Raw genomic sequence first — 26,241 nt, 5'->3', positions numbered from 1 at the left:
TCCATTGGCGCCCCCCTCCTCCCAAACACACACATACACACACACACACACACACACACACACACACACACACACACACACACACACACACACACACACATATATATATATATATATATATATATATATATATATATATATATACACACACAGTATATATATAAAGACAGACAGATGTCAGACTGTTAACTCACTTTTATCATCATTTGCATGAAAGTGCAATTATTTACAGAGTAATAAGTATTTTAATGTAACGTTTTTAAAACTAGGATGATGGTTCAATATGAATAGAACAGTTCCAAGAACTGTCTATCCCAGTCAAAATAGTGGAAGTTTAGTGGGTCTAATGCTGTCATTAGCCAAAATATTTTGACAAACCACACATAAAGGTCGTGGTTCATCAGCTGGTCCTGTCCACGTAAATCCTAAACTCAAATACTGATCATCATATCGTCGTCTTTTGGGTTTAAGCCCTGAACTTGAAGGCTTTTGTGGCTAGGGGGCGTGGCCGAGCGCCGTGGGAACGGAGTTAGGCCACCGCGTAAGTGTTTTGGTTTAGACGGAGCTGCCGTCACTGTCATTAATAAATCACTTTAAAACTGCTTCGGTTCTCCGCCTCCTTCTTCCCGGCGGCCAAAGGGCCGTGAACTTCATTACAGCTTTGAATCGGGGTGGGTCCTAGAAACCGACCCATTGTATTAGCAGGCATATACCTGTATTGGCGGGCTTGCCAAACAGAAGCGAATTCACAGCTATGGCCTTCTAGGTAAAATAGGTTTTCTTATATTTGACGTATTTTTTTCTTTGTTTAATTAAAACGTTTAAATATAATAAAAATACATATAATAATTAAACTTAATAATTATATTTTTATTATATTATATTTTTTTCCCGCGCCTCCCCTGACATGTTCTGGCGCCCCCCAGGGGAGGCGCGCCTCACACTTTGAAAACCCCTGCCTTAACCCAACCATCACAGGAGACGGTGTGCAGCTTTACTCTCTGATTAAACTCATTCATTCATTCATTTATTTTCTTGTCGTCTTAGTCCCTTTATTAATCCGGGGTCGCCACAGCAGAATGAACCGCCAACTTATCCAGCGAGTTTTTACGCAGCGGATGCCCTTCCAGCCGCAACCCATCTCTGGAAACATCCACACACACATTCACACACACTCATACACTACGACCTTCACAGAGACCTTCTTGCTGTGAGGCGACAGCACTACCTACTGCGCCACTGCTTCGCCCCTCTGATTAAACTCTTTCTGTAGGATTTATAAGCATTTTGAGAAATGAGGACGTCACCAATGTCCTCATATTTCACCTCCTTTTTGTAATATCTTTGTCATACCCATGTCATTATACAGATTTGTGTCCTGATATGTTACAAAACACGTACACACACACACACACACACACACACGCTATATTTTGTATTTCGGACGCCGATGGAGGAGTGTTGCAGTTTTTTTTGCCAATTATAACATGTGCAGTGACCATTGCTACTTTACTTTATGAACAGTGCAGCAGTCTGTGTGTCGCACAACAAAATGATAAAACTGTAGAAAATGTATATAATAATGGCTCGTTTCCACTGAGAGGTACAGTTCAGTATGGTACGGGTCGGTACAGGTAACCTTTATCAAGCTTGCATTTCCAATGCCAAGATGGTACCCTTTTGGTGGGCATAGTGTTGGACAGAACGTTTCAGACGACGTAATTTTTACTCGAGGAAATGTCACAGTAACGCCGTACGGGTCGTTTACATATCATATGAGAAGCACTTCTCACAAAACAGATGCTTTATGCACATAAATACTGTATAAATGTTCATTACTAACATTTCTGTGAACAGGATTTGATTATAACCGCAGATCAATGACGAAATAGAACTGCAACATAGAAAACGCTCACGCTTTTAGACGGGCTCGTAAAACAACAACAGAACACGGCAGATTTGGTTCTTCTTGGCTCTGTTGCTGTTCATTAAGACGATGACAATGTTTGTTTGAGCTTGGGTTGACCATGGCTTGTTATGATACGTATATATTATTACAATGTTATGTCTCGACTGTGTTTTTAAAAATGGTGCTTCCTTTGTTTTCATTCTCCAGCTTCTGTGAGTGACGAATCTCTGTAAATCAATAGCGTTCAGCTGCACATCTAGATCTGCCTTATGGTAGCCTTTGAGCCTGTTGGTACCCTTTGCAAAGGGTAAACAAAAAGTGGTATGGTACGGTTCGCTTTTAGGTACCCTTTGACAGTGGAAATAACCATAAAAAAAGCAAGTAATTCTTCATTCATTTTTCTTTGACTTTTCAGAGGTCGCCACAGCGGAATGAACCACCAAGCATAGGTTTTACCGAGCGGATTTAAATAGTCTCTATTTTAGCCACAGCAGAATGAACCGCCAACTATTCCAGGATAAGTTTTAAGCAGTGGACGCCCTTCCAGCAGCAACCCAGCACTGGGAAGCACCCTCCACCAAGTGCTCTATTTTTACTAAAGCTCTATTTTTGTAAATATTCATGGGTCATTTGATTATTATCAGTTTTTTTACCACGTATTTTGTTGATAAAACACTTCTTCATTGCTTACACGTTACGCTGGTGGTGTAACAAATATTATAATTATGCTAATATTCTATTCAAATGGTCTCATTTATTAGATTTTCCTCATATGCTTATTAAGATTTCATAGATATCTCCATTAGTAAAATTGAACTGCTGGTTGAATTGAACTTGTTTAAGTAAATGTGAATATGTACATAATTTCCCCCTCTTTGTTGTAGATTTACAAAAAAAAAGAAAGATATTGAGAAGAACAATTTGTCAGTAAAGTCACTAAACTGCTCTCTGCTGTCTTGTGCTTATTGGACAATACAATCGGTTGGGACAGAATAATAATTATTATGCCTATTGTTTGTAATTTAAACTACCCCTTCAATATGTACAAGAAACAAAAAGCTAGATGACTGCATAAGCTCAGTGGAAGAATGACTGAGTGTGTGTCTAATGCTCGGCCATACAAACAACAACCACAAATATAATTTTGCGTGATGTGACAGGATAAATGTGCTGATTTGCATTATCACTGGTGTCAGGTAATGTTTGAAATGTAAACGTCATGTTTGTTGTCCTACGCATTAATTATCTCAGGTTTCCTATTTATTCGGTGTTAAAATGGCCCTCCTATGAATTGTCAGTCACTGAAATGCCCCCCCTCCACCAATTTGAGTTTGAGACCCTTGTTCTAAAGTGTACAATGTCAGACATCACTAAAATTAATGCTGTCCAGAATGAAGAAACACAGTAGTTTGTCTCTGTGAGGATGTAGAAGGCAGCGCTGGAGGCTTGCTTTGCATTTGTGTTTGATGGAGCGATCGCTCCTTTTGTCTCGCCGTGGCTTTCTCATCTCTCCGTCTCTGTGTTTGTATTCGCTGTTTTATGATTAAAGCGTTTTGGAAGGGTCTGAAGGCGGCCTGTATTTTATTTGCTGTTAGTCAGCAAGGTTATGGAGCGGAATATAAATCCCTCCATCAGCGGTGAGATGTGCATCTGGGGGAAGACAAAGCGGCCACTGAATATGCAGCTGCCATATTAAGAGGAGAAATCACTGCTGCCCACAGCTCTGACTGGCAGACGCGAGTGTGTGAGCGTGTGTGTGCGAGTGAGAGAGGGGAATAAGGGGAAAATGTAATCCCTGAGCGAGGTGCTGAATAAGCACATATCTTTTAACCTCTGAAGGTGAAACTTAATCTCTACTTACTGACAGAGAGGCTAAATCATCAGCTACAGTACAGCGCCAGAGTGTGTGTAGGTGTGTGCGCATCTGTGTGTGTGTGTGTGGTCCTGGTATTTATCACCTTGTGAGGACCGTTTTTCCTTACAAATATAGCAATACCAGTTATTTTTGTTTCCCATGATGAAAATTGCTCATAATTCATACAGAATGATTTAATTTTTAAATATATAAAGTTATGGATGTTTTCTGTGAGAGTTGGGTATTTTTATAGGGTTATTTGTACAGTATTAAATGTCATTACAGGAAGTCCCCATAAGACATGAAACCCAGTGTGGGTGTGGTCATGGTATTCAACATCATGGTATTCGCCCCTGTGGCGACCCCAGATTAATAAATTAAATCATTACACCTATGGGAAGTCCCCATAAGACATGAAACCCAGTGTGGGTGTGGTCATGGTATTCAACATCATGGTATTCGCCCTTGTGGCGACCCCAGATTAATAAATTAAATAATTACACCTATGGGAAGTCCCCATAAGACATGAAACCCAGTGTGGGTGTGGTCATGGTATTCAACATCATGGTATTCGCCCTTGTGGCGACCCCAGATTAATAAATTAAATAATTACACCTATGGGAAGTCCCCATAAGACATGAAACCCAGTGTGGGTGTGGTCATGGTATTCAACATCATGGTATTTGCCCCTGTGGCGACCCCAGATTAATAAATTAAATAATTACACCTATGGGAAGTCCCCAAAAGACATGAAACCCAGTGTGGGTGTGGTCATGGTATTCAACATCATGGTATTCGCCCCTGTGGCGACCCCAGATTAATAAATTACATAATTACACCTATGGGAAGTCCCCATAAGACATGAAACCCAGTGTGGGTGTGGTCATGGTATTCAACATCATGGTATTCGCCCCTGTGGCGACCCCAGATTAATAAATTACATAATTACACCTATGGGAAGTCCCCATAAGACATGAAACCCAGTGTGGGTGTGGTCATGGTATTCAACGTCATGGTATTCGCCCCTGTGGCGACCCCAAATTAATAAATTAAATAATTACACCTATGGGAAGTCCCCATAAGACATGAAACCCAGTGTGGGTGTGGTCATGGTATTCAACATCATGGTATTCGCCCCTGTGGCGACCCCAGATTAATAAATTAAATCATTACATCTATGGGAAGTCCCCATAAGACATGAAACCCAGTGTGTGTGTGGTCTTGGTTTTCATCACCTTATGAGGACCAGTTGTCCTAACAAGTGTAGTAATCCCAGTCATTTTTGACCTTGTGTGGAATTTCTTTTTGGTCCCCATGAAGAAAATGGCTTTAAATTCATACATGATGAAGTGTATATTATGTAATATTTTTATATTCAGGATGTTTTCTGTCAGAGTTGGGTTTAGGGGAATTTGCACAGTTTAACAAAAATCATTATGTGTGTGTGTGGTCTTGGTTTTCATCACTTTATGAAGACCAGTTGTCCCCACAAGTGTAGTAATACCTGTCACCCGTCCCCATGAGGACCAACTATGCATACCTGTCAACATTGGGATGTGAAAATAAGGGATATGGCCACCATAATAAGGGGATATCCCCCCACCAATTTACTAAATATGTTCTCTTGGAGCTGTTTCATTTTAAATAAACAGTTAAATGATCAGTAATATGTTTTATTTATAATAATTATTATTATATACAAAAGAAAAAAGTATACATTAGCAGCAAATAAATTAGCAAACAGTTTAGCTTATTAAAACCACTAGCTATTGTAAAGAAATAGATCTATTTATAAAAATAATCTCATGATCTTTTCTTCACAGTATAACTTACACATTCTGATTAAAGAGCAGAGAATGATTTTTCGTTTGATCACATTAAATAACACAAGTGTCACTTTAAAAATGCACAGAGCCAATATTATAATGCAAGTATTTGACTGCTTTCCTAACCTTTTATGCTCAGTTAGGACAAAATTAGCTGTGTTTGGAAAAACCCCCACCAAGATAAACATCTTTACATGTTATTATTATTAATTATGTGTATATGTCTGTTTAAACATGCATCCAAAACTTAGACTTTTGCTGCGCTTCAATCGCATGTAAAGAATCCGTTTGGGAAACAGCGTCTATTTATCACTATGGAGGGCGTCAGCTGACAGTCACGCACCGCTATAGGACAGCTTTGAGTATTGCATTGGAGGAGTGACGGCACCTGTAATGAAAAGAAAAGGGAATTCCACAGTTTTTATATTTAGTTTTTATCCCTAAATAAAACTAAATCACAGAACAGACTTACATTTAAGAGCAAGGGGTGACCCCTGGTGGTTCGGCGGTATGGGTTGCGTATAGGGAGGATGTTTATTGCACCCTTCAGAGAAAGACTGATGAAAACACGGTAGAAATATGGGGAAATACCTTTACAAGATGATAGCGGGATAAAACTGTAAAATACTGGAGAATCCCGGGAAAAATGGTTGACAGGTGTGTGAGGTGATACTATGTGAGGACTAACTATGTGAGAGGACTCATAAGGACTATGTGTGTGAATGTAAGAGTGTATGGGTGTTTCCCGGTGCTGAGTAGAAGCTAGAAGGTCATCCGCTGTGTAAAACATATGCTGGAATAGTTGGCGGTTCATTCCACTGTGGCGACCCCTGATGAATAAAGGCACTAAGCCAAAGAAAAATGAATGAATGAACAAATTACTGTCATTTTTTGAAGTTGTTTCAAAATATTTATTTTTCCAGTGTGGACCGCTGAGAACGACAAATCAAATGTAGCGTATCTTTTGGATCTATTTTGTCTGGTATATTTCTGCACGAATGCATTTTGAGTATTGATGCAGATGTTAAACTGTAGATGAACTGCTGCACATTTAGATGTGGATGATCTGCGCGAGACCCTGGAGACACATGTTGAAGCAGGTCTGTGCACGTGTGTGTGTGTGTGTGTGTGTGTGCCAGTGCACCTTCATGCAGTCTGTCTTTCCTGTCTTCAATGCGTCTGTAATGTATTCCTGGCTCACACAGAGACAAACGGCGGATCACACAGAGAAGATGTGCTCTGCTGCTTCACTACTCTTTTAGTGGAGACGTCTGAAGCTCTGAAAGCGCACAGGAGATGCCTGATACAGATTCAGTCTGTAATTTAACAGCTGTGAGAGGAAAAACTGCTGAGGTACACATGGCAGTGTGTTGTTTCTTAAAATGGTTTCAGGCTTTTTTTCTGCAAACAGAGTGTAAAATAAGCTTTTAAATCCTTACAATGTGTTTTTTTCTTTATTTTAAAGCAACATTATAAATTAATTAGTATATTATATAATATACTAAAATAAGTATATTATTATATATATATATATATATATATATATATATATATATATATATATATATATATATATATATATATATATTAAGTACTATTAAGTAAAATTAAGTACCCTCATTATAAAAAACAATTAATCAAAGATATATTAAAAATTAATTATTATTACTATTATGTTTACAAATGTGTTGAAACATCTTCTCTCTGTTTAACAGATATTGGGGGAAAATATAAAAGTATTCAAACTGAACAGGAGGGCTAATAATTCTGCCTTCAACTAAATACAGTGGATCCGGAAAGTATTCATAGCGCTTTATAAATTGAATTCATTTATTTCCTCAAAATTCTATACACAATACCCCATAATGACAATGTGAAAAAGGAGTTTTTGAAATTGCTGTGAATGTATTAAAAATAAAAGACCTGGAGAAACACATGCACATGAGTATTCACAGCCTTTGGTGTGAAGCTCTAAGTTGAGCTCAGGTACGTTCTGCTTCATCTGATCATACCTGAGATGTTTCAGCAGCTTCATTGGAGTTCACCTGTGCTAAATTCAGTTGATTGAACATGATTTGAAAAGGCGTACACCTGTCTGTATAAGCTCCCAGGGTTGACAGTGCATGACAAAGCACAAACCAAGCATGAAGACAAGGGAATTGTCTGTAGACCTCTGAGACAGGATTGTCTCGAGGCACAAGGCTGGGGAAGGTTACAGAAACATTTCTGCTGCTCTGAAAGTTGCAATGAGCACAGCGGCCTCCATCATCCATAAGTGGAAGATGTTTGGAACCACCAGGACTCTTCCTAGAGCTGGTCGGTCATTGAAGCTGAGTGATCAGGGAGGAAGGGCCTAAGTCAGAGAGGTGATCAATAACCTGATGGTTACTCTGTCTGAGCTCCAGCGTTCTTTTGTGGAGAGAGGAGAACCTTCAAGAAAGACAACCATCTGTATGGCCTGTATGGTATAGTGGCCAGATGGAAGCCACTTCCCACCTGGAATTTGCCAAAAAAAAAACTCTAAATGGCCTCTCAGACCATAAGAAACTAAAGTCTCTGCTCTGATGAGACTCAAATTGAACTCTTGGAGTGAATACCAGAAGTTATGTTTGGAGAAGACCAGGCAGCGCTCATCACCAGGCTAATACCATCCCTACAGTGAAGCATGGTGGTGGCAGCATCATGCTGTGGGGATGTTTTTCAGCAGCAGGAACTGCAAGACTAGTCAAGATAGAGGGAAAGATGAATGCAGCAATGTACAGACACATCCTGAATGAAAACCTGCTTCAGAGTGCTCTTGACCTCAGACTGGGTTCATCTTCCAGCAGGATAATGACCCAAAGCACACAGCCAAAATATCAATGGAGTGACTTCACAACAACTCGTGAATGTCCTTGAGTGGCCCAGCCAGAACCCAGACCTAAACCCTATCGAGCATGTCTGGAGAGATCTGAAAATGGCTGTACACCACGGCTTCCTATCCAACCTGATAGAGCTTGAGAGTTACTGCAAAGAGGAATGGGCAATATTTCCCAAAGACAGGTGTGCCAAGCTTGTGGCATCATATTCAAAAAGACTTATGGCTATAATCGCTGCCAAAGGTGCATCAACAAAGTCTTGAGCAAAGGCTGTGATACTGATGCACATGTGATTTTTAAGCTTTTTTATTTTTAATAAATTTGCAGCAATTTCAAAAACTCTTTTCTCACATTGTCATTATGGGGGATTGTGTGTATAATGTTGAGGAAATTATTGAATGTAATCCCTTTTGAAGGCTGTAACATAAACCAAAATGTGGGAAAAGTGAAGCGCTATCAATACTTTCCAGATGCACTGTACAAATGTTAGTTTGCTCTACAGACAGAATCCCATCCAGAGGTCTTTAAACCAACTGACTCCTCTGGGGTAATCATAAGTTAGATAATACATAAGAAAATATGATTTGAGCCTCTAATGGTTTTCCAGACGTCATGAGATCCAGTGCTGTTAGGAAGAGTCTTCAGCTTTCAGTCTCTGAGTGCTTTTCTCCCTCTTGTGATGAAGATGAGCAGTAATTTGGCTTTGACACTGATGCCTCTTCAAAATAAGAGCCCAGAGAACTGAGTAATGTCATCTCAGACATTCCTCACCAGCCGACAAGACCCTACAGGACTGCTTTTTTTGTCTGGCTCGGGCAAATATGAGGAAAATGATGAAATATGACGCCGCACCACCTATTTGTGCTGTTAAATTGTTATATCAGTCAGCACAGCATCGAGGGTCATTTTCTGCTTGAGTCTCAGCCTTCATTTTGAGCTGATAAAAGCCTCCATTTGCATGACCTGATGCCAGCATACGCTCATATTTCATACGCCAAATGCACAAACACACTGCTTATTGTTTCACGCTTTACACTACTGATCACAGACCAGATCATACTCCTCCACAACTGCAGCTAAAACACTTTTTATTTGCAACATATCGAAGAATAATTCAGTCTAGCAGGTACATTGGTTTTGGTTTTGGCGGTATGTTTTACATGAAAAAGCGATTTCAGTGATTCTACTTAAAAATGTCATGATTAATTCAGTGTGATTCTTGTATTTCTTTGAAATGATTCGTGAAATGTATCTGCTTCTGTTTTCTGCTATTTTGTGGTTGGCAACACACACGTGTACGCACACAAACACATACACACATGCATAGGTAAACACACACACAAATGCACGCACACACAAATGCACAGGTAAACACACACACACAAATGCACGCACACATGAACACACACACACAAATGCACACACGAATACACACATGAACGTACGCATGCATGAATGAAGGTACACGCACATGACAGCATGCACAAAGGCACGCACGCACACATGAATGCACGTATGAACGCACACACAAACACACACATGAACACACAAATGCACGCAAGAACACACACAGGAATGCACACAAATGCACACAAACGCACGAACCCATACACAAATGCACACACGAACACATGCACGCAGGTACGAACTCATGAACGCATGCATGAACGAATGCACGCACAAATGCATGCACGAACGCATGTACACACAACTACACGCACACACCCACAAAATGCATGCACACGTGCGACCACACACACGCATGTACACATGAACACACACTTAAATGCACACACGAATGCACGCATGAATGAGGCACACACATGCATGAATGCACGCATGAATGAAGCACACACATGCATGAATGCACGCATGAATGCACACACAACTGCATTCATGAACACACGAATGCACGCATGAACACACAAATGCATGCATGCACGAACGCACACAGGAACGCATACAGGAATGCACACAAATACACACAGGCACACACGCGAAATGCACACACAAACATGCACGCATGAACGCACGCACAAACGTATGCACAAACACAAATGCACACACGAACGCACACACGCACGAACGCATGCATGAACAAACACACACACGAACGCACGCACGAACGTATGCGCGAACGCGCACACACACACCAACGCATGCTTGAACGAACACACCCACGAACGAACGTATGCACGAATGCATACATAAATGCATTCACGTACACTCGTGCAACGCATGCATTAACGAATGCACGCATGAGCGCATGGACGAACGCACCGCACGAACACAATTTCTATAAGCTGGAACCAGTCTGACCATTCTCCTTTGACCTCTGGCATCAACAAGGCATTTGCGACCACAGAACTGCCGCTCACTGGATATTTCCTCTTTGTCGGATCATTCTCTGTAAACCCTAGTGATAGCTGTGCGTGAAAATCCCAGTAGATCAGCAGTTTCTGAAATACCCAGAGCAGCCCGTCTGGCACCAACAACCATGCCACGTTCAAAGTCACTTAAATCCCCTTTCTTCCCCATTCTGATGCTCATTTGAACTGCAGCAGATCGTCTTGACCATGTCTATATACCTAAATGCATTGAGTTGCCGCCATGTGATTGTCTGATTAGATCTTTGCGTTAGCAAGCAGTTGGACAGGCGTACCTAATAAAGTGGCCGGTGAGTGTATTTAAAGAGAAAAAATTTTTTTTACATTACAATCGTATTTCAGAATTCTACTATTTTTTACTGTGACTTGAAGCGAATAGACATCTTTTAAAATCCTCTCACTGGCTTCTCTGAAACTCTAAAAACTGGACTGACGGTTTCAATTCAGTAGATCTTCTATGTGAAGCTGCTTTGACACAATCCACATTGTAGAAATAAAGATGAACTGAACTGAATTTAAATTCTGAATGTAGTGTACAGCTCTAATATTGCTGGACTCTTAGGCCATACTCACACTATGTACAGTTACCTTGAACTGGGTCAAAGCATGCTTGTCCCCCCTCCCGTCTCCCCCGACGGCCCGCACTCACACAACAATCGGGCCTCGGTACACTTACTTCATCGATGCTGTGAGAAGCGCTCCCACTCAGCAGCACAGTGGAGATTTCTCTAGTTATATTGTTTAAGTCGTTTGATATGCAGTGACATGCAGTCAAATATTTCGCCAAACAGTCCTTAGGGATGCGGTGACACGCAGTCAGATTTTTCGCCGAACAGATCCACCACTTTTGCCGCTCATAAACAATCATAAAGCCGTCATTCTGCAGGAATGAGGAGGTCTGCTGAAGGTGCAGCTGTCGTGCAGTGAGGGGTTTGCGTTCACTGAACAGTAAGAATGATTAATAAATCCATATGAAACAGTCCCTTAAAAGTCACGTCTCGCTTTCAGTTTCGGGCTTTGGCGCGTTTTGCACTCACACACAAAGCCCAAGTGAACCGCGCTCAGGCCCACCTCTTCCAACCGGGCCAGGGCCGGCCAAGTGAACCATGCTTGAGCCTGATTCAGCACACTCACACTTCTCAAATGATCCGGGAAACGGGCCTGGGCACAGTACGGATGGCATAGTGTGAGTAGGCCCTAAATGTAGAGCAGAGAATAACTACAAAAATGTCTACAAATGGATTTGGAAGAAGTAAAATCAAAGGAGAATTTTTCCATTTAGTCTCCACTTTATCTCTCTGCTATCTTGGAGATCTAATCTTTGTGATATTCTTTTACTTACCATGCACACACACTCACACACACACACACACACACACACACACACACACACACACACACACACACACACACACACACACACACACACACACACACACACACACACACTGACTCCCTGTAAAATCGCTAGCCACCGTGCCCCATTCTTTTATTTGGTAAATATAGGCCATCATCAGCATCCTGTGTGGAAAAGATAGTCCTGTTTACCAAAGATTGCTCCTCTCCACCTCCAGCGGCCCACTGTGTTTATCTGAAACTCACAATCTACCACTGTGTCTCATTGACTGGGTCAGCACACACACACACACACACGCACACACACGGATACACGTATATTCGAACACGCATTCACATGAATGCACATACACTATATTCTCACATGCATACACACAAACACAAACACACATTGACAAAATCACACATGCACAGACACACACGTGCATGCACATACACACACACACACACACCTTCTCAAATGCACATACACATGCAAACACGCACACTTACACTAACAAGTACACCCACATACAATCACGTCACCCACAAACTCTCTTACACACACACACACACACACACACACACACACACACACACACACACACACACACACACACACACACACACACACTTTCCTGAGCTGAAGGAGACATGGATCAGCCTCTGTCTTATCTGATGAGACGTGCCTCATGCTTCACAGCTCTGCTCTTTCTCTCTCTCACACATACACACACATACACACTGATCATCACAGTCCTCAGGTATGAAAACAAAACCCACTCCTGCATCTGCTGAAAACTCAACCCACAGACAAGGTCCTTCAGGGGAAGTCAAATCCCACATAAACATCCACTACAGACCAACAAAAAAAAAACAAAAGCAATGCCCCAAACTAAGAAGATGAACACCAAACTGAGAACCTAAAAGTTTGCGATTAAAGCCTGGAGGATGACGAAGCACTCAGTTCAGAAGTTCATGACCTTCTCCTCAACTGAACACCTTTTCCAACCTTAAAATATTTACTTGACTCCTCCTTGGAGATCTGAACTCGTGTCGCAACCTCTCGCTAAATACGCAGATTTTGAATTATACATTTTAAGACTCTTCTTTTATTGAAGATCGCAGAACTCACAACCTGCTTTACTCCTGCAGTGTGATGGGCTCATGAATGAAGCAGCTTATGCAAACACACACTTTAAAGGAGGAAAATGCATGTGTTATTAACAACTGATTTAATAGAGAGAATGCATTAAAGAGCTTTCCTCACCACGTACTCTCTCACACTCAAGTGATTCTGAACTTTGAGTCTGTTAAACGCAAAAGAAGATATTCTGAAGAATGTTGGGGGAAAAAGCAGCACCATGGATGTAAATGGCTGATATTTCCAACTTTCTTCAGAAGAAAGAAACTCAATTGAAGTTTCATAAACTAATTTCGAGAGGAGGATGTGATATGATTGAGCACTACTGGTTGCTCATCTGTAATCAGTAATAATCCAATCAGAGTGATTCTAGTTTACTACCCTGCTGAAAAATCCAGCTTAAACACACCAAGGCTGGTTGGCTGGTTTTAGTTGGTTGACCAGCCTGGTTTTAGAGGGGTTTTGGCCATTTCCAGGCTGATTTCCAGCCATTTCCAGCCTGGTCCTAGCTAGTCAGGCTGGAAAATGACCAGCTAAATCCAGCTAAAACCAGCTTGACTAGCCTGGTTTAAGCTTGACATAACTGGTTTTGGCTGGGCTCCCAGCTTGGCTTGGCTGGTCAAGCTGGTTTTAGCTGGTCATCTCCCAGCCTGACCAGCTAAGACCAGTCCACTTTAGGCTCCTTTAGCGCCACTCACACAGCTTGATCCACGCTGGCATCTCTTCTTGGGTTTTAGGTTTTGAAAAGGGAAAAAATTCCACCATCCCGTCCAAACTTTAAGGATACCGGGTATCAGATTTGCACAATCCAAATGCACTCGCTCGAAAGCTTGACAGAGTCCCTGCGCGTAGCTACAGTTGCTAAGCCACGATTGGTGGGTGGCGGTTTATGGGTGTGGCTTAGCGAAGGGTCAATTCCCAAATGGCACACTATACACTATGCACTCATTCACTATGTACTTATGCACTTACACACTCAACAGGATAGTACATGTAGTGTCGTCCCAAATGGCACACTAATGTTTTTTTACTAAGCGGAAATTCAAACCGTTTCCCTGATGACGTTTGACGGTTGCCAAATCAGTGAAATAAACAACCGAATTATCAAATAATACCTGCCGTGAGTATTGCCACATTCACCATCGGGAGGCGCTATAATCACTCTCGTAGGAGAATTTTGCTTTCACCATCCAAAATAAGTAAAGTTATCCAACATGTGCGTTCGATAGCTCCGCCTCTTCCGCTACGTAAGCAAACCTGCGGTCGTTGAGTGCATGAAGTCTCCATCATTCCACACTTCATTTTATCGGCTGAATGAGTGCATCATCCGGGTAATTAAAGTGCACTTATTATTTTTAGAGTTTTCAGTGTGAACGCACTACTTACTTACACTATTTATACTACAAAATGGCATAGAATAGGGCATAAGTATGCGATTTGGGACGCAGCTTATGTTTATTAGATTATTCTAATTATTTCTTGTTGTTTTTAATCAACCCAGGCTCATTATGGATATGTACCACTATATACATTTCTGAAGAGCGCCAAAGACAGGGATGTCCAGATTCAGTCCTGGAGGGCCGGTGTCCTGCAAAGTTTACTTCCAACCCCAATCAGACACACCTGGGCTAGCATTCTAGAAACATCCTTGCAGGTGTTTTGAAGCAAGTTGGAGCTAAAATCTGCAGGACGCCGGCCCTCCAGGATCGAGTTTGGACACCCCTTGTCAAAGACATCCCAGGTTTGTTTTGTTTTTTTTGCAGTTTTTGTTTTCGCGAATTCACCAGAGGCCGCTGTGTACACTTTTTCAGATCTCAAATTTCTCTTGTGCAATTTTTGCCTGCTGTTCTCACGTACATCCACCAGAGGCTGCTGTCTACTTACTGACTGACTAACTGACCGAAAGACTGATCAATCTAAAACTAGTTACAGCAGGAAAGCCGTCCATATGGAGGTAAGCGGTTGTGCTGGTAGCGCTAAAAGGAACGGCATCATATCGCCCCGTATCGTTCTTTTTAAAGACAAAATGCATACATGTCAACATTGGGATGTGAAAATAAGGGATATGCCCACCATAATAAGGGATTCCCCAAATTACTAAATATGTTCTTTTGGGGCTGTTTCATTGTAAATAAACAGTTAAATAGTCAGTAATATGTTTAAAAATTATTATTACCAAAAGAAAAATAAATATATAGATTAGCAGCAAATACATTAGCAAACAGTTCAGCTCATTAAAATTAATAGCTATTACAATGACATGGAATCAAGCTATCAAATCTCACTATCTGTTTCTTCGCTGTATAACGAATGAATCTCTCATTTATTACGATTTTTTTTATTACATTAAATAACAGGTGTCACTTTAAAAATGCACACATCTAACGTTATAATGAAAGCATTCGACTGCTTTCCTTACATTTTATGCTTATTTAAGACGAAATTAGCTGTGTTTGGAAAAAAAAAAAAATACCAAGATCGACATCCTTATATGTTATTATTATAAGTTATGTGTGTATGTCTGTTTAAACACGCACCAAAAAGCCAGACTTTTTCTCTCCGCTTCAAATCGCGTGTACAGAATCCGTTTGGGAAACAGCATCTGTTTATCAGTATGGAGCGCATCAGCTGACAGTCATGCACCATTATATGATTGTTTTGTGGACTGTATAGGACGGGCGACGGCACCTGTATTCAACAGGAAATGGAATCGCGCCGTTTTTAGTACTTATTTCTTTTTGTATTCATAAACAAAGCGAAAGCACAGAAGAGTCACGTTTTAGAGCATGGGGTGACCCCTGGTGGTTAGGCGGTATGTGTTGCGTAAAGTGAGGCTCGGCTGTTTAGAGAAAGACAGAAAATACTGGAGAAATACGGGAAAATATCTTTACGGGATGATTAGCGGGATAGAACAGTAAAATACGGGAGAATCCCGGGAAAAACGGGAGGGTTGACAGGTATGCAAAATGCAGCAGTACGTTCTTCTTATGATCTCCAGAAATGTATTTAGACCTTTTTCTTGGAACGCAAAATTACCCATTATGCTTTGCGTGTATGCGCAAGGAGAATGCGAAGAACTTCCGGTCGGCAGCTGATGCATGTAAACAGTCACATTTGGACAGCTTTGAAACGATAGTTTTAATCTATTTTACCTGCTTTTATCCTCTTTGAACTAATACTGTTGTCCATCAGCAGCATCTCCTAGACTGATCATTTAAAGAAATGCGATCTAATAGGATGGAAAACAGCTGCTGTGAGGCGTTTTCCCCTCGTTGTCAGACGGCATCTTCTGCAGTTTAAATGAAGCCTCGTCATCGCTAAAGTCAACAGTTTCTCTTTATTTCAAATATATAATCAGCCCAAACAAATGTTATTCACCTAATTGTCTGACACACACACGTAGCCTGTACTGTGCCACTGACACACTGATTTAATAACTGTGACAAAGTGAAAATATAGGCTAGTGTCATTTCGAAATGACAGAAAAACACAAACCGTGGTGAAAACAACACACGAAATAAACCACAAACGGCTCGCGATTAGAATGAACAGCAAATCAGCCAGCAGAGGATCAATAACAGACTTTTATTGCTCATTTTTGTAAATTGCACGACTTTCATACCTGTTAAGTTTTACGCCAGTACTCTGGTTTGCTCTCTCTCTCTCTCTCTCTCTCTCTCTCTCTCTGTGTGTGTCTGTGTGTGTGTGTGTGTGTGTGTGTGTGTGTGTGTGTTAAAAAGCTGCTGAGCTATTTCTGACTGCAGACACGTGAACTAGGAGAACGTTTTTCTCGTATTTCTGATGCACTTGAACCACATCGACAGATTATAACGGCTTTAACAGACACATTTCTAAGTTGTGTGTCACAAAAACACTCTGTTATCCATTAAAAACATTATTGAAACCCATTTTCGGAGCGCAAATTACCAGTTGTAAACGCTGTAAACGGAAGTTTTTAGCATTCTACCGGAAGACGCTGGTCGCTATGGCGCCCACCATGCAGCAGCCATGAAAAAGGTCTATAGGGCTGCGTTTTCAGAATGAGCCTATATTGAGTGTTTTACATAACTGTCTGGACTGATTTACAGTGTTGTGTTTGCGCAGTGTACCTGTGCCTCTGGCAGCGCCACGTCCAGAATGATGGGCTGTCCGCGCGGCTCTCCATTCTCCAGGCGTGAGTAAACCACCTGATATCCACGTATGTGGCCGTGTTGTTTCTGCTGCAGAGGCGGCTTCCAGGACACACGCAGTGCAGTGGAGTTGATGTTGTCCACCTCAACCCTGCGTGGAGGAGCACCAGGCACTGAGAGAGAAGAGAAACACAGCTTACTGCTTCAGCACACACACATCACTTACAAACACACACACGCCGGTACAAACCTGCTCACAGGCTACAGCCAACACACTTCTATCTACACTCCATAATTTTATTTATATTCACTTTTTTTAAAAAGGCCAATACAGAGTCTACACAAATTAAAGTTGTTTTGTTATGTTAGACCCTCATGTTGTTACAAACCAATGCTATTTATTCCTGAGTGACTCCTGAAAATAGTTTACTACTGCAAAAGAAAAATCAGGAGGGCAGAGCTATTTCACAATGGTTTGCTTTTACCATACTTACTCATAAATGGTGCATATCAATACCTTAAAGGCATATATTGGTCTATAAGGTGTTTTAATTAGTACCCAAATTAGCCTGGTCAATAAGCATGTAAGGGGGTACGAGATCAGGTAGTTCTTGAGAGCTCCCGCTGGTAAAGGAGGACAGGAGGAGATGGGGTGGATGGTTTTTTTTTCGGAAAACAAAGATAAGGGAGTAGTTTTAATAATAATAATAATAATAATAATAATAATAATAATAATAATAATAATATTAATAATAATAATAATAATAATAATATTATTATTAATAATAATAATAATAATAATAATAATAATAATAATAATAATAATAATAATAATAATAATAATAATAATATTAATAATAATAATAATAATAATAATAATGTTAATAATAATAATAATAATAATAATAATAATAATATTAATAATAATAATAATAATAATAATAATAATAATAATAATAATAATAATAATTCCTTACATTTATATAGCAATTTTCTGGGCAATCAAAGGGCTTTACATAATGGGGAGGGGGGGGGGTCTCCTCATCCACCACCAGTGTGCAGCATCCACCTAAATGACGTGACGTCAGCCATATTGCGCCAGACCGCACACCACACACCAGGTGATTGGTGGAGGGGAGACAGAGGGATGAAGCCCATTATGATATGGGAAAGGGTTAGGAGGCCATGATGGACAGAGGCCAGGATGGCAGGGTTAAACTACTCTTTTGAAAGACATCCTGGGATTTTTAATGACCACAGAGATTCAGGTTTAACGTCTCATCTGAAAGACGGCGCTCACTGAGCCGTATAGAGTCCACATCACTATACTGGGGCATTAGGACCCACACAGACCGCAAGTTGGGCGCCCCCTGCTGGCCTCACTAACACCACTTCCGGCAGCAACCTAGCTTTCCAGTGTGGTCTCCCATTCAGGTACATACCAGGCGCAGCCCTGCTTAGCTTCAGTGGGCAACCATGTGAAAGTTGCAGGGAGCAAGCTGCTGGTATACTTTTAGACAGGCTATTTATAGTAAATTTGGATTAATCTGATTGGCTTACTAATGATTACAGATGAGAGACCAGCTGCGATCAATCATATCACGTGCTCCTCTCGAAATTAGTTAGTGAAACTTTTTATCTTTTTTATCTTTTAAAAGAAGATACTAACATAGTGAGACATAGTGTATATTTTGTCAATAGATTTCCAAATATATAATTGTTTTGTATTTTTTATTAATAATAATAATTAAAACATTATTATTTTTCCTTATTTTCCAATTTGTCTATTTTTGACTAGGCAATATATATATATATATATATATATATATATATATATATATATATATATATATATATATATATATATATATATATATATATATATATATATATAATTTTTATATTATTATTATTATTGTAAATATTGTAATTATTTTTATTTTGTTGCTGCTAATAATTTGACATTTTGGTTTTTAATGGTTTACTTAATTTCAAGTAACAAAAGTAATTTAGGCTGCGTCCGAAACCGATAACTACTGCATTTAAATTTAAACATACTACTTGGCCATTAGAAAAGTATATTCTATACAGTATGAATGTGAAAAGTATGAATGGAATTCGAACGTACTACATGCGCCATTTTGTCATGGTCACACGACCTACATGCGCCAGTTGCGTCGCTTCACTCCCATTCATGAATTCTCTCGCCAGGCATCATGGGATAGCACAGCGTACATGGGATGCGCACTCCAGAATCTCGGCGGAAGTAGTAAGTCATCCGGGTACTTCTCGCATACTGATTTTTGGAATTCTATGAAATGGGACATGCTACTCGGCTCGCATACTGATTTTAGCATACTGTATAGTATGGAAGTATGTGGTTTCGGACGCAGCGTTAGTTTTATAGCTTCACTTATTTTTAGTTGTAGTTTTAGTATTTATAAAAATAAAAATGTTTCCTTAAGTGTAAATATAAATACATAATTGAAATACATTGTACATGCGAATTCAGTTTTAAAGTGTATTTTCTTATAAAAATTAATCCAATAATATTTTTGCTTACAGCTAATAATTTAGTTTTACGCATCACTCAGCAAATAATTAGGAGAATATCAAAAACATGCGTCATAAAATTATATGTAGGGGCTACGAAATAATCAAGACTAATAATAATATCCTTTATATCAACTTAATTTAAGCTGTATATTTTTTTCCAGCATAAACGTCCACTGCATAAAAACATGAGGGTGAAAAACAATGACGACTACATTTTTAAGGAATCTATACCTTCAGCATGTATTTCACCAATACACATGTGTTGATGGAGGAGCCTGTGAGACAAACTTGACCAAACCCATAAAAACGCTCACACACGTCTGGTGGATGAACAGCTCAGCTCCCCCTGGAGTCTGGGCTGCATACAAATCCACCATGAGCAGGAGTTCAGCAGTGTTAATGACAGTCAATTGATAGTCAATAGAGGAGGCAGCGAAGGGAGGGAAGACAGGAGTGAAGGTTAAAAAGCGCAGAATTAAGAGATTAATAACCAGATCCAGAACCATCCCAGAAGAAACAGCTCAGAGAGCAGGAGATCTATGAAGCTGAACGTCAGCAAAAACACGCAGCGCTTAATTGGAGTCATTTAACTGTATAAATGTGCTGGAATGCAGCCTTGACCTTCAGAAGGGGGAAGAAACGTCAATGGCTGAAAACAGATAAACAGGACTCTGCTGTTCCAAACATCCACATCAACTTTCAGGACAAGCTTGTTCAGTTTCACTGTGTGTGTGTGTGTAGCTAGTTGTACTCTATTGTGTCCTTATAATTCAACATGCTTAAAAAGATCAAAATGCTCAGATTTTCCCACAGGTTTGCTGTAATGGTTGGGTTTAGGGGTAGGGGTGGGGCGGACCATATAATAAGCCGTTTTTCTGTATAAAACACATTATGTCTATGGAAAATCTCTGTTAAACCATGTATACAATTGTGGGTGTGAGTATGTACACTGTAAAAAGCAAGTAGGTTAAGTTAAGTTAAGTTAAGTTAAAGTTAAGTTAAGTTAAGTTAAGTTAAGTTAAGTTAAGTTAAGTTAAGTTAAGTTAAGTTAAGTTAAAATGGAACAGTCAAGATGACAGTTAAGTTGACAGTTAGGTTAAGTTTAGTTAAAATGCAACTGTAAGTTGACAGTTTGGTAACGATATGTTATAATGGAACTGTTAAGTTAAGTTAGGTTAAAATGCAACATTTAGATAGACAGTTTGGTTATGTTAAGGTAAAATGGAACTATTAAGTTAAAATAGAACTGTTGAGTTAAGTTAAAATGCAACAGTTAAGTTGACAGTTAGGTTAAGTTACAATGGAACTGTTAAGTTAAAATGGAACAGTTAAGTTGACAGTTAGGTTAAGTTACAATGGAACTGTTAAGTTAAAATGGAACAGTTAAGTTGACAGTTAGGTTAAGTTACAATGGAACTGTTAAGTTAAAATGGAACAGTTAAGTTAAAATGGAACTGTTAAGTTAAAATATAACTGTTGAGTTCAGTTAAAATACAACAGTTAAGTTGACAGTTAGGTAAAGTTAGGTTACAATGAAACTGTTAAGTAAAGTTAAGATAACTTAAGTTGAATGCAATAGTTATGTTGACAGTTATGTTGACATTTAGGTTAAGTTAGCTTACGATGAAACTGTTAAGTAAAGTTAAGATAACTTAAGTTGAATGCAATAGTTATGTTGACAGTTAAGTTGACATTTAGGTTAAGTTAGCTTACAATGAAACTGTTAAGTAAAGTTAAGATAAGCTAAGATAAGTTAAGTTAAGTTAAATGCAATAGTTAAGTTGACAGTTAAGTTGACAGTTAGGTTAAGTTAGGTTACAATGAAACTGTTAAGTAAAGTTAAGATAAGCTAAGATAAGTTAAGTTAAGTTAAATGCAATAGTTAAGTTGACAGTTAAGTTGACAGTTAGGTTAAGTTCAAATGGAACTGTTAATTTAAAATGTAACGATTAATTTGAAATGGAACTGTTAAGTTAAAATAGAACTGTTAATTTAAGTTAAAATACAACAGTTAAGTTCACAGTTAAGTTGACAGTTAAGTTACAATGCAACTGTTAAGGTATGTTAAAATGCAACAGTTATGCTGACAGTTGGGTTAAGGTACAATGCAACTGTTAAGTTAAAATATAACTGTTGAGATAAGTTAAAGTACAACAGTTATGTTGACAGTTAGGTTAAGTTACAGTGGAACTCTTAAAATAAGTTAAGTTACGTTAAAATGCAACAGTTAAGTTGACAGTTAGGTTAAGTTAAAATGGGGCTGTTGTTAAAATGCAACAGTTAAGTTGACAGCTAAGTTGACAATTAAGTTAAGTTGAAATTTAAGTTTAATTGACAAATATGTTAAACTAAGCTAAGATAAGATAAGATAAATTAAGCTAAGTTATATTGACAGTTAAGGTGACATTTAAGTTAAGCTGAAATATAAGTTAAGTTGACAGCTAAGTTAAGTCAAGTTAAGTTTAGTTAAGTTAAAATGCAACAGTTAAGTTGACAGTTAAGTTAAAATAAGCTAAGCCCGTTAAAGGTGACAGTTAAGTCGTTAAGTTTAGTTAAGTTAAAATGCAACAGTTGACAGTTAAGTTCAAAGGCTTAAAATCCATACTTAACGGTGTCTTTTGAAATTGCAATTTTGCCAGGGTCTCGAAAAAAATGACTAATTTTAGCTGTGATGAATTACAGTTATTTTTTAAAGTGCTCACAGACACTTCTCTCCACTACTGCACCTTACACCAAGCTCCAGGCATGAAAGTAATATCACAGGGAAATAACACGTGTGATGGCGGATTCATAATATGATAAAGATCCAAGCTCACCTGAGACAGCAGTAAGGCCCAGAAAAGCTGTCAGCGCATACGCATGCAAGACGTGTGTGTGAGTGTGTCTACAGAGACGCTTCATGCATCTCACACAGCATCTAATCAAAACCTGCTAATATGCAGCACACAGAGCAACACGGGCCTGCTTTAATGAGGTAATGCATGTCTATGAGCTTCTAATGAGAAATACAGCTCTGCTCCTCTGCTGCATTCAAACTCATACATTAAAGGAACACTACCTTTTTTTATTTAGGCTCATTTTTACAAGTCTCCTAAAGTTAAATAGTTTTACCAGTTTTGAATGCATTCTGATGATCTGTGGGTCTGGCGGGAACACATTTAGCTTAGCTTAGCATAAGTCATTGAATTGATCTTTCTATATTTACATTGTGTACTAGATCTGACTAAAAATAAAAAGTTATTCCTTTCTAGGCAGATATGTCTAGGACCTATACGCTCATTCTGGCGTAATAAATCAAGAAACTTTGTTGCTGCTCAAAGGCTGAAGTAGGTGCCTAAAAATGTTTTTAAATATATTCCATTGATGTTAGTACACAGGCAACACGGTGGCTCTGTGGTTAGCACTGTCATATTAACTGGATAAGTTGTCGGTTCATTCCACTGTGGCGACCCCTGATGAATAAAGGGACTAAGCCGAAGGAAAATGAATGACTAAAACATATTTGTACATGATGTAGCAACAGAAGAATCAAGCTTTAAACAGGAAAATTATTAAAACTCTTTTTTTTTTGAGCGAGATGCTAATGGTCTAATCCGATTCAATGAATTATGCTAAGCTAAGCTAAAAGTGCTCCCGCCAGACCCAAAGATTGTGTAAAACTCAACTGTTAAACTATAGGAGACTTGTAAAAAATTTGCCTACAGTATTTCTAAAAGATGTAAATAAAAAGTGGAGTGTTCCTTTGAAGATATGCACTAGAAAGAAAGAAATAAGACTAAAATAAATTAATAATACATGTAAAAAAAAAAAAAGCTCTTTTCAGTTTGTGATTCGCTAATGAATGATCTGGACGCAACATTTCTGCTTGATGAATATGCATGTCAGGGAGCTTCTCTGAATGGGCGGAATGGTAAGAAGAAGCGATGGAAAAGTTTAAAGATAAAAGCAGTGCTAATTTATCAATGGCTACACCTGCAGTCTGTTTTTTCCCCTCCACTTTCTGTCAGTGGTGTTAAAGTCTTATCAGGCTCCACAGCGCATTATTCTCCCTAGAATATGCAAGAGAAAACTCAATAGCTTGATTTATCTCAGTTTGGCCTGATTAATAACCCGCCAAAAGAAGCTGAAATGAAACTGAATACCATATATAAAAGTTCATCAGTTTCCAACTTTAAAACAGAACCTGAAGCCATCTCTTTAGTTGAGAGCTCTGCTTTCTATATTTAGATGCAATATGGGGTTACATGAGGTGAGCTTATGCAAACAAATGCATGCAGTTTGCTCGGCAGAGTCATATCTAGACTCTATATTAGATACAGATCCAGTTATATCTAGAGAGTAACTATAAATTACCACACAGAGCACCCTAACAACAACTTGTCACTAAATAGCAACCATCCAGAACACTCTTGCTAGTCAGTGTTGAAACACTAGAGCACCAACCTTGAAAACTACTATACATTTATGTTAAATACTCTGATTTATTTTTAGCCAGAAGATGTGCACTGAAAAAAAAATAAAATAAAAAATCCTTGTCTCCATTTCTGTCGTTTGGTTGATGGACTTTGGTGCTTTGTAATCAGGAACAGTAGGTGTTCTTTTAGCTTATTTTATAATATGCAGGGACCTATTCTTTTCTTAGTTCTATTATACAACAGATGTGATTGCATAACACCATTATTTGCAATCAGAAAGGTTGTTCTAATTGCTTAAATATTTATTAATTTATTTATTTTTATGCATGTAAAAAAATGCCATGTATATTGTTTTGTCCATGTTTTTCATTTATATTTTTGCATCATTACTTTAGTCTTCAGTGTCTTTATTTATTTAACTTAAATTATTTTATTATAGTTGTTCCTACTCTCCTATAAATTTATCTTGCTAATTTTGTAAACGATTAATAAACAGAGACAAAATATTATTATTTCTATGTATTTATTTTTATTTATATATTTACTAAAATTTGTAAACTTTTGATAAACAAATTAAAAATATAATAATTAATAATAATAATAATAATAATAATAATAATAATAATAATTATTATTATTATTATTAGTATTATTATTATTAATATTACTGATTTATTTATTTATTTATTTTTAATATTTTTTTTTGGTGGAAACTGTGTATTTATTATTTTGTGTGTTTATTATTTTATTAGTACTGATTTATTCATCATTTATTTAAATTAAATTAAATTAAATTAAATTAAATTAAATTAAATTAAATTAAATTAAATACTTTTGTGTGTGTAACTGTAATTTATTTTTTCGTTTTGGGGTAGGGTACATTATTTGTATTATTATTATTATTATTATTTATTATTATTATTATGACTGATTTATTTAATTAATTAATTAATTAATTAATTAATTAAGTAATTTTTATTTATATATTTATTTTTTTATATTGAGGAAACTGTATTTATTATTTTGTGCATTTATTATTACTATTAATATTGTTGTTGTTATTATTATAACATATTTATTTATTTATATATTTTTTTATTTATTTAGTCCTTTTTTGAATGTAAACTGTGTAATAATTATTTTGTGTATTTAATATTATTATTTTTATTATTATTATTATTATTATTATTATTATTATTATTATTATTATTATTATTATTATTATTAATAATATTATTATTATTATTTATTAATATTTTTCCTTTTTTTCATTATTTATTTATTTATTTTTTGGTGGAAACGGTGTATTTTCCAGGGGAAATAATTTGTATTTAATGAGCTGAAAATTATATAAATTAAACAATATGTATACATTATAAATTTCTGTACCTTTGCTTAATTTATTGCATTCTTGCTGAATAAAAGTTTTAATTTCTTTTAAAATCAATATTGCAACCAAACTTTTGAACAGTAAAGATGTAGCAACAGACTATGAAAAACAAACAAACAAACAAACAAACAAACAAACAAACAAACAATAATATAATAAATAAACAAACAAACAAACAAACAAACAAACAAACAAACAAATAAATAAATAAATAAATAAATAAATAAATAAATAAATAAATAAATAAATAAATAAATAAATAAATAAATAAATACAAAATTTGTGATTTAAAAAAAATTTTTTTTATAAAAGCCATTTTTGTTACAAAATAAAGATATGTAGAAATGGGATTGCTTAGCGGGTTTGTAATATTAATTGGCATGACTAGTTATGCTGTGCCACATTATCAAAGCAGAGTTATTATTAAAGGAATCAA

General features: G+C 37.7%; 1 protein-coding gene and 1 long non-coding RNA gene across 26 annotated transcripts in view; one reads left to right on the top strand and one right to left on the bottom strand.

The window, feature by feature from the left end:
* ptprfa (protein tyrosine phosphatase receptor type Fa) overlaps positions 1-26,241 on the bottom strand; it is a 527,055-nt gene that overhangs the window by 92,575 nt on the left and 408,239 nt on the right. For all 25 annotated transcript variants that reach the window (XM_073952512.1, XM_073952514.1, XM_073952519.1 and 22 more), the window contains 1 exon segment: positions 17,424-17,617. In XM_073952512.1, the coding sequence (XP_073808613.1) occupies positions 17,424-17,617 (194 nt within the window).
* LOC141386159 (uncharacterized) lies at positions 19,391-24,507 on the top strand. Its single transcript, XR_012407537.1, has 3 exons — positions 19,391-21,344; positions 21,400-21,804; positions 21,911-24,507. It is a non-coding gene; the product is annotated as an uncharacterized lncRNA (long non-coding RNA).

The sequence above is a fragment of the Danio rerio genome, chromosome 6 (assembly GCF_049306965.1).
Source record: "Danio rerio strain Tuebingen ecotype United States chromosome 6, GRCz12tu, whole genome shotgun sequence".
Lineage (NCBI taxonomy): Eukaryota > Metazoa > Chordata > Actinopteri > Cypriniformes > Danionidae > Danio > Danio rerio.
Note: the sequence above shows the minus strand (reverse complement) of the source record. Positions and strands in the feature narration are given on the sequence as shown.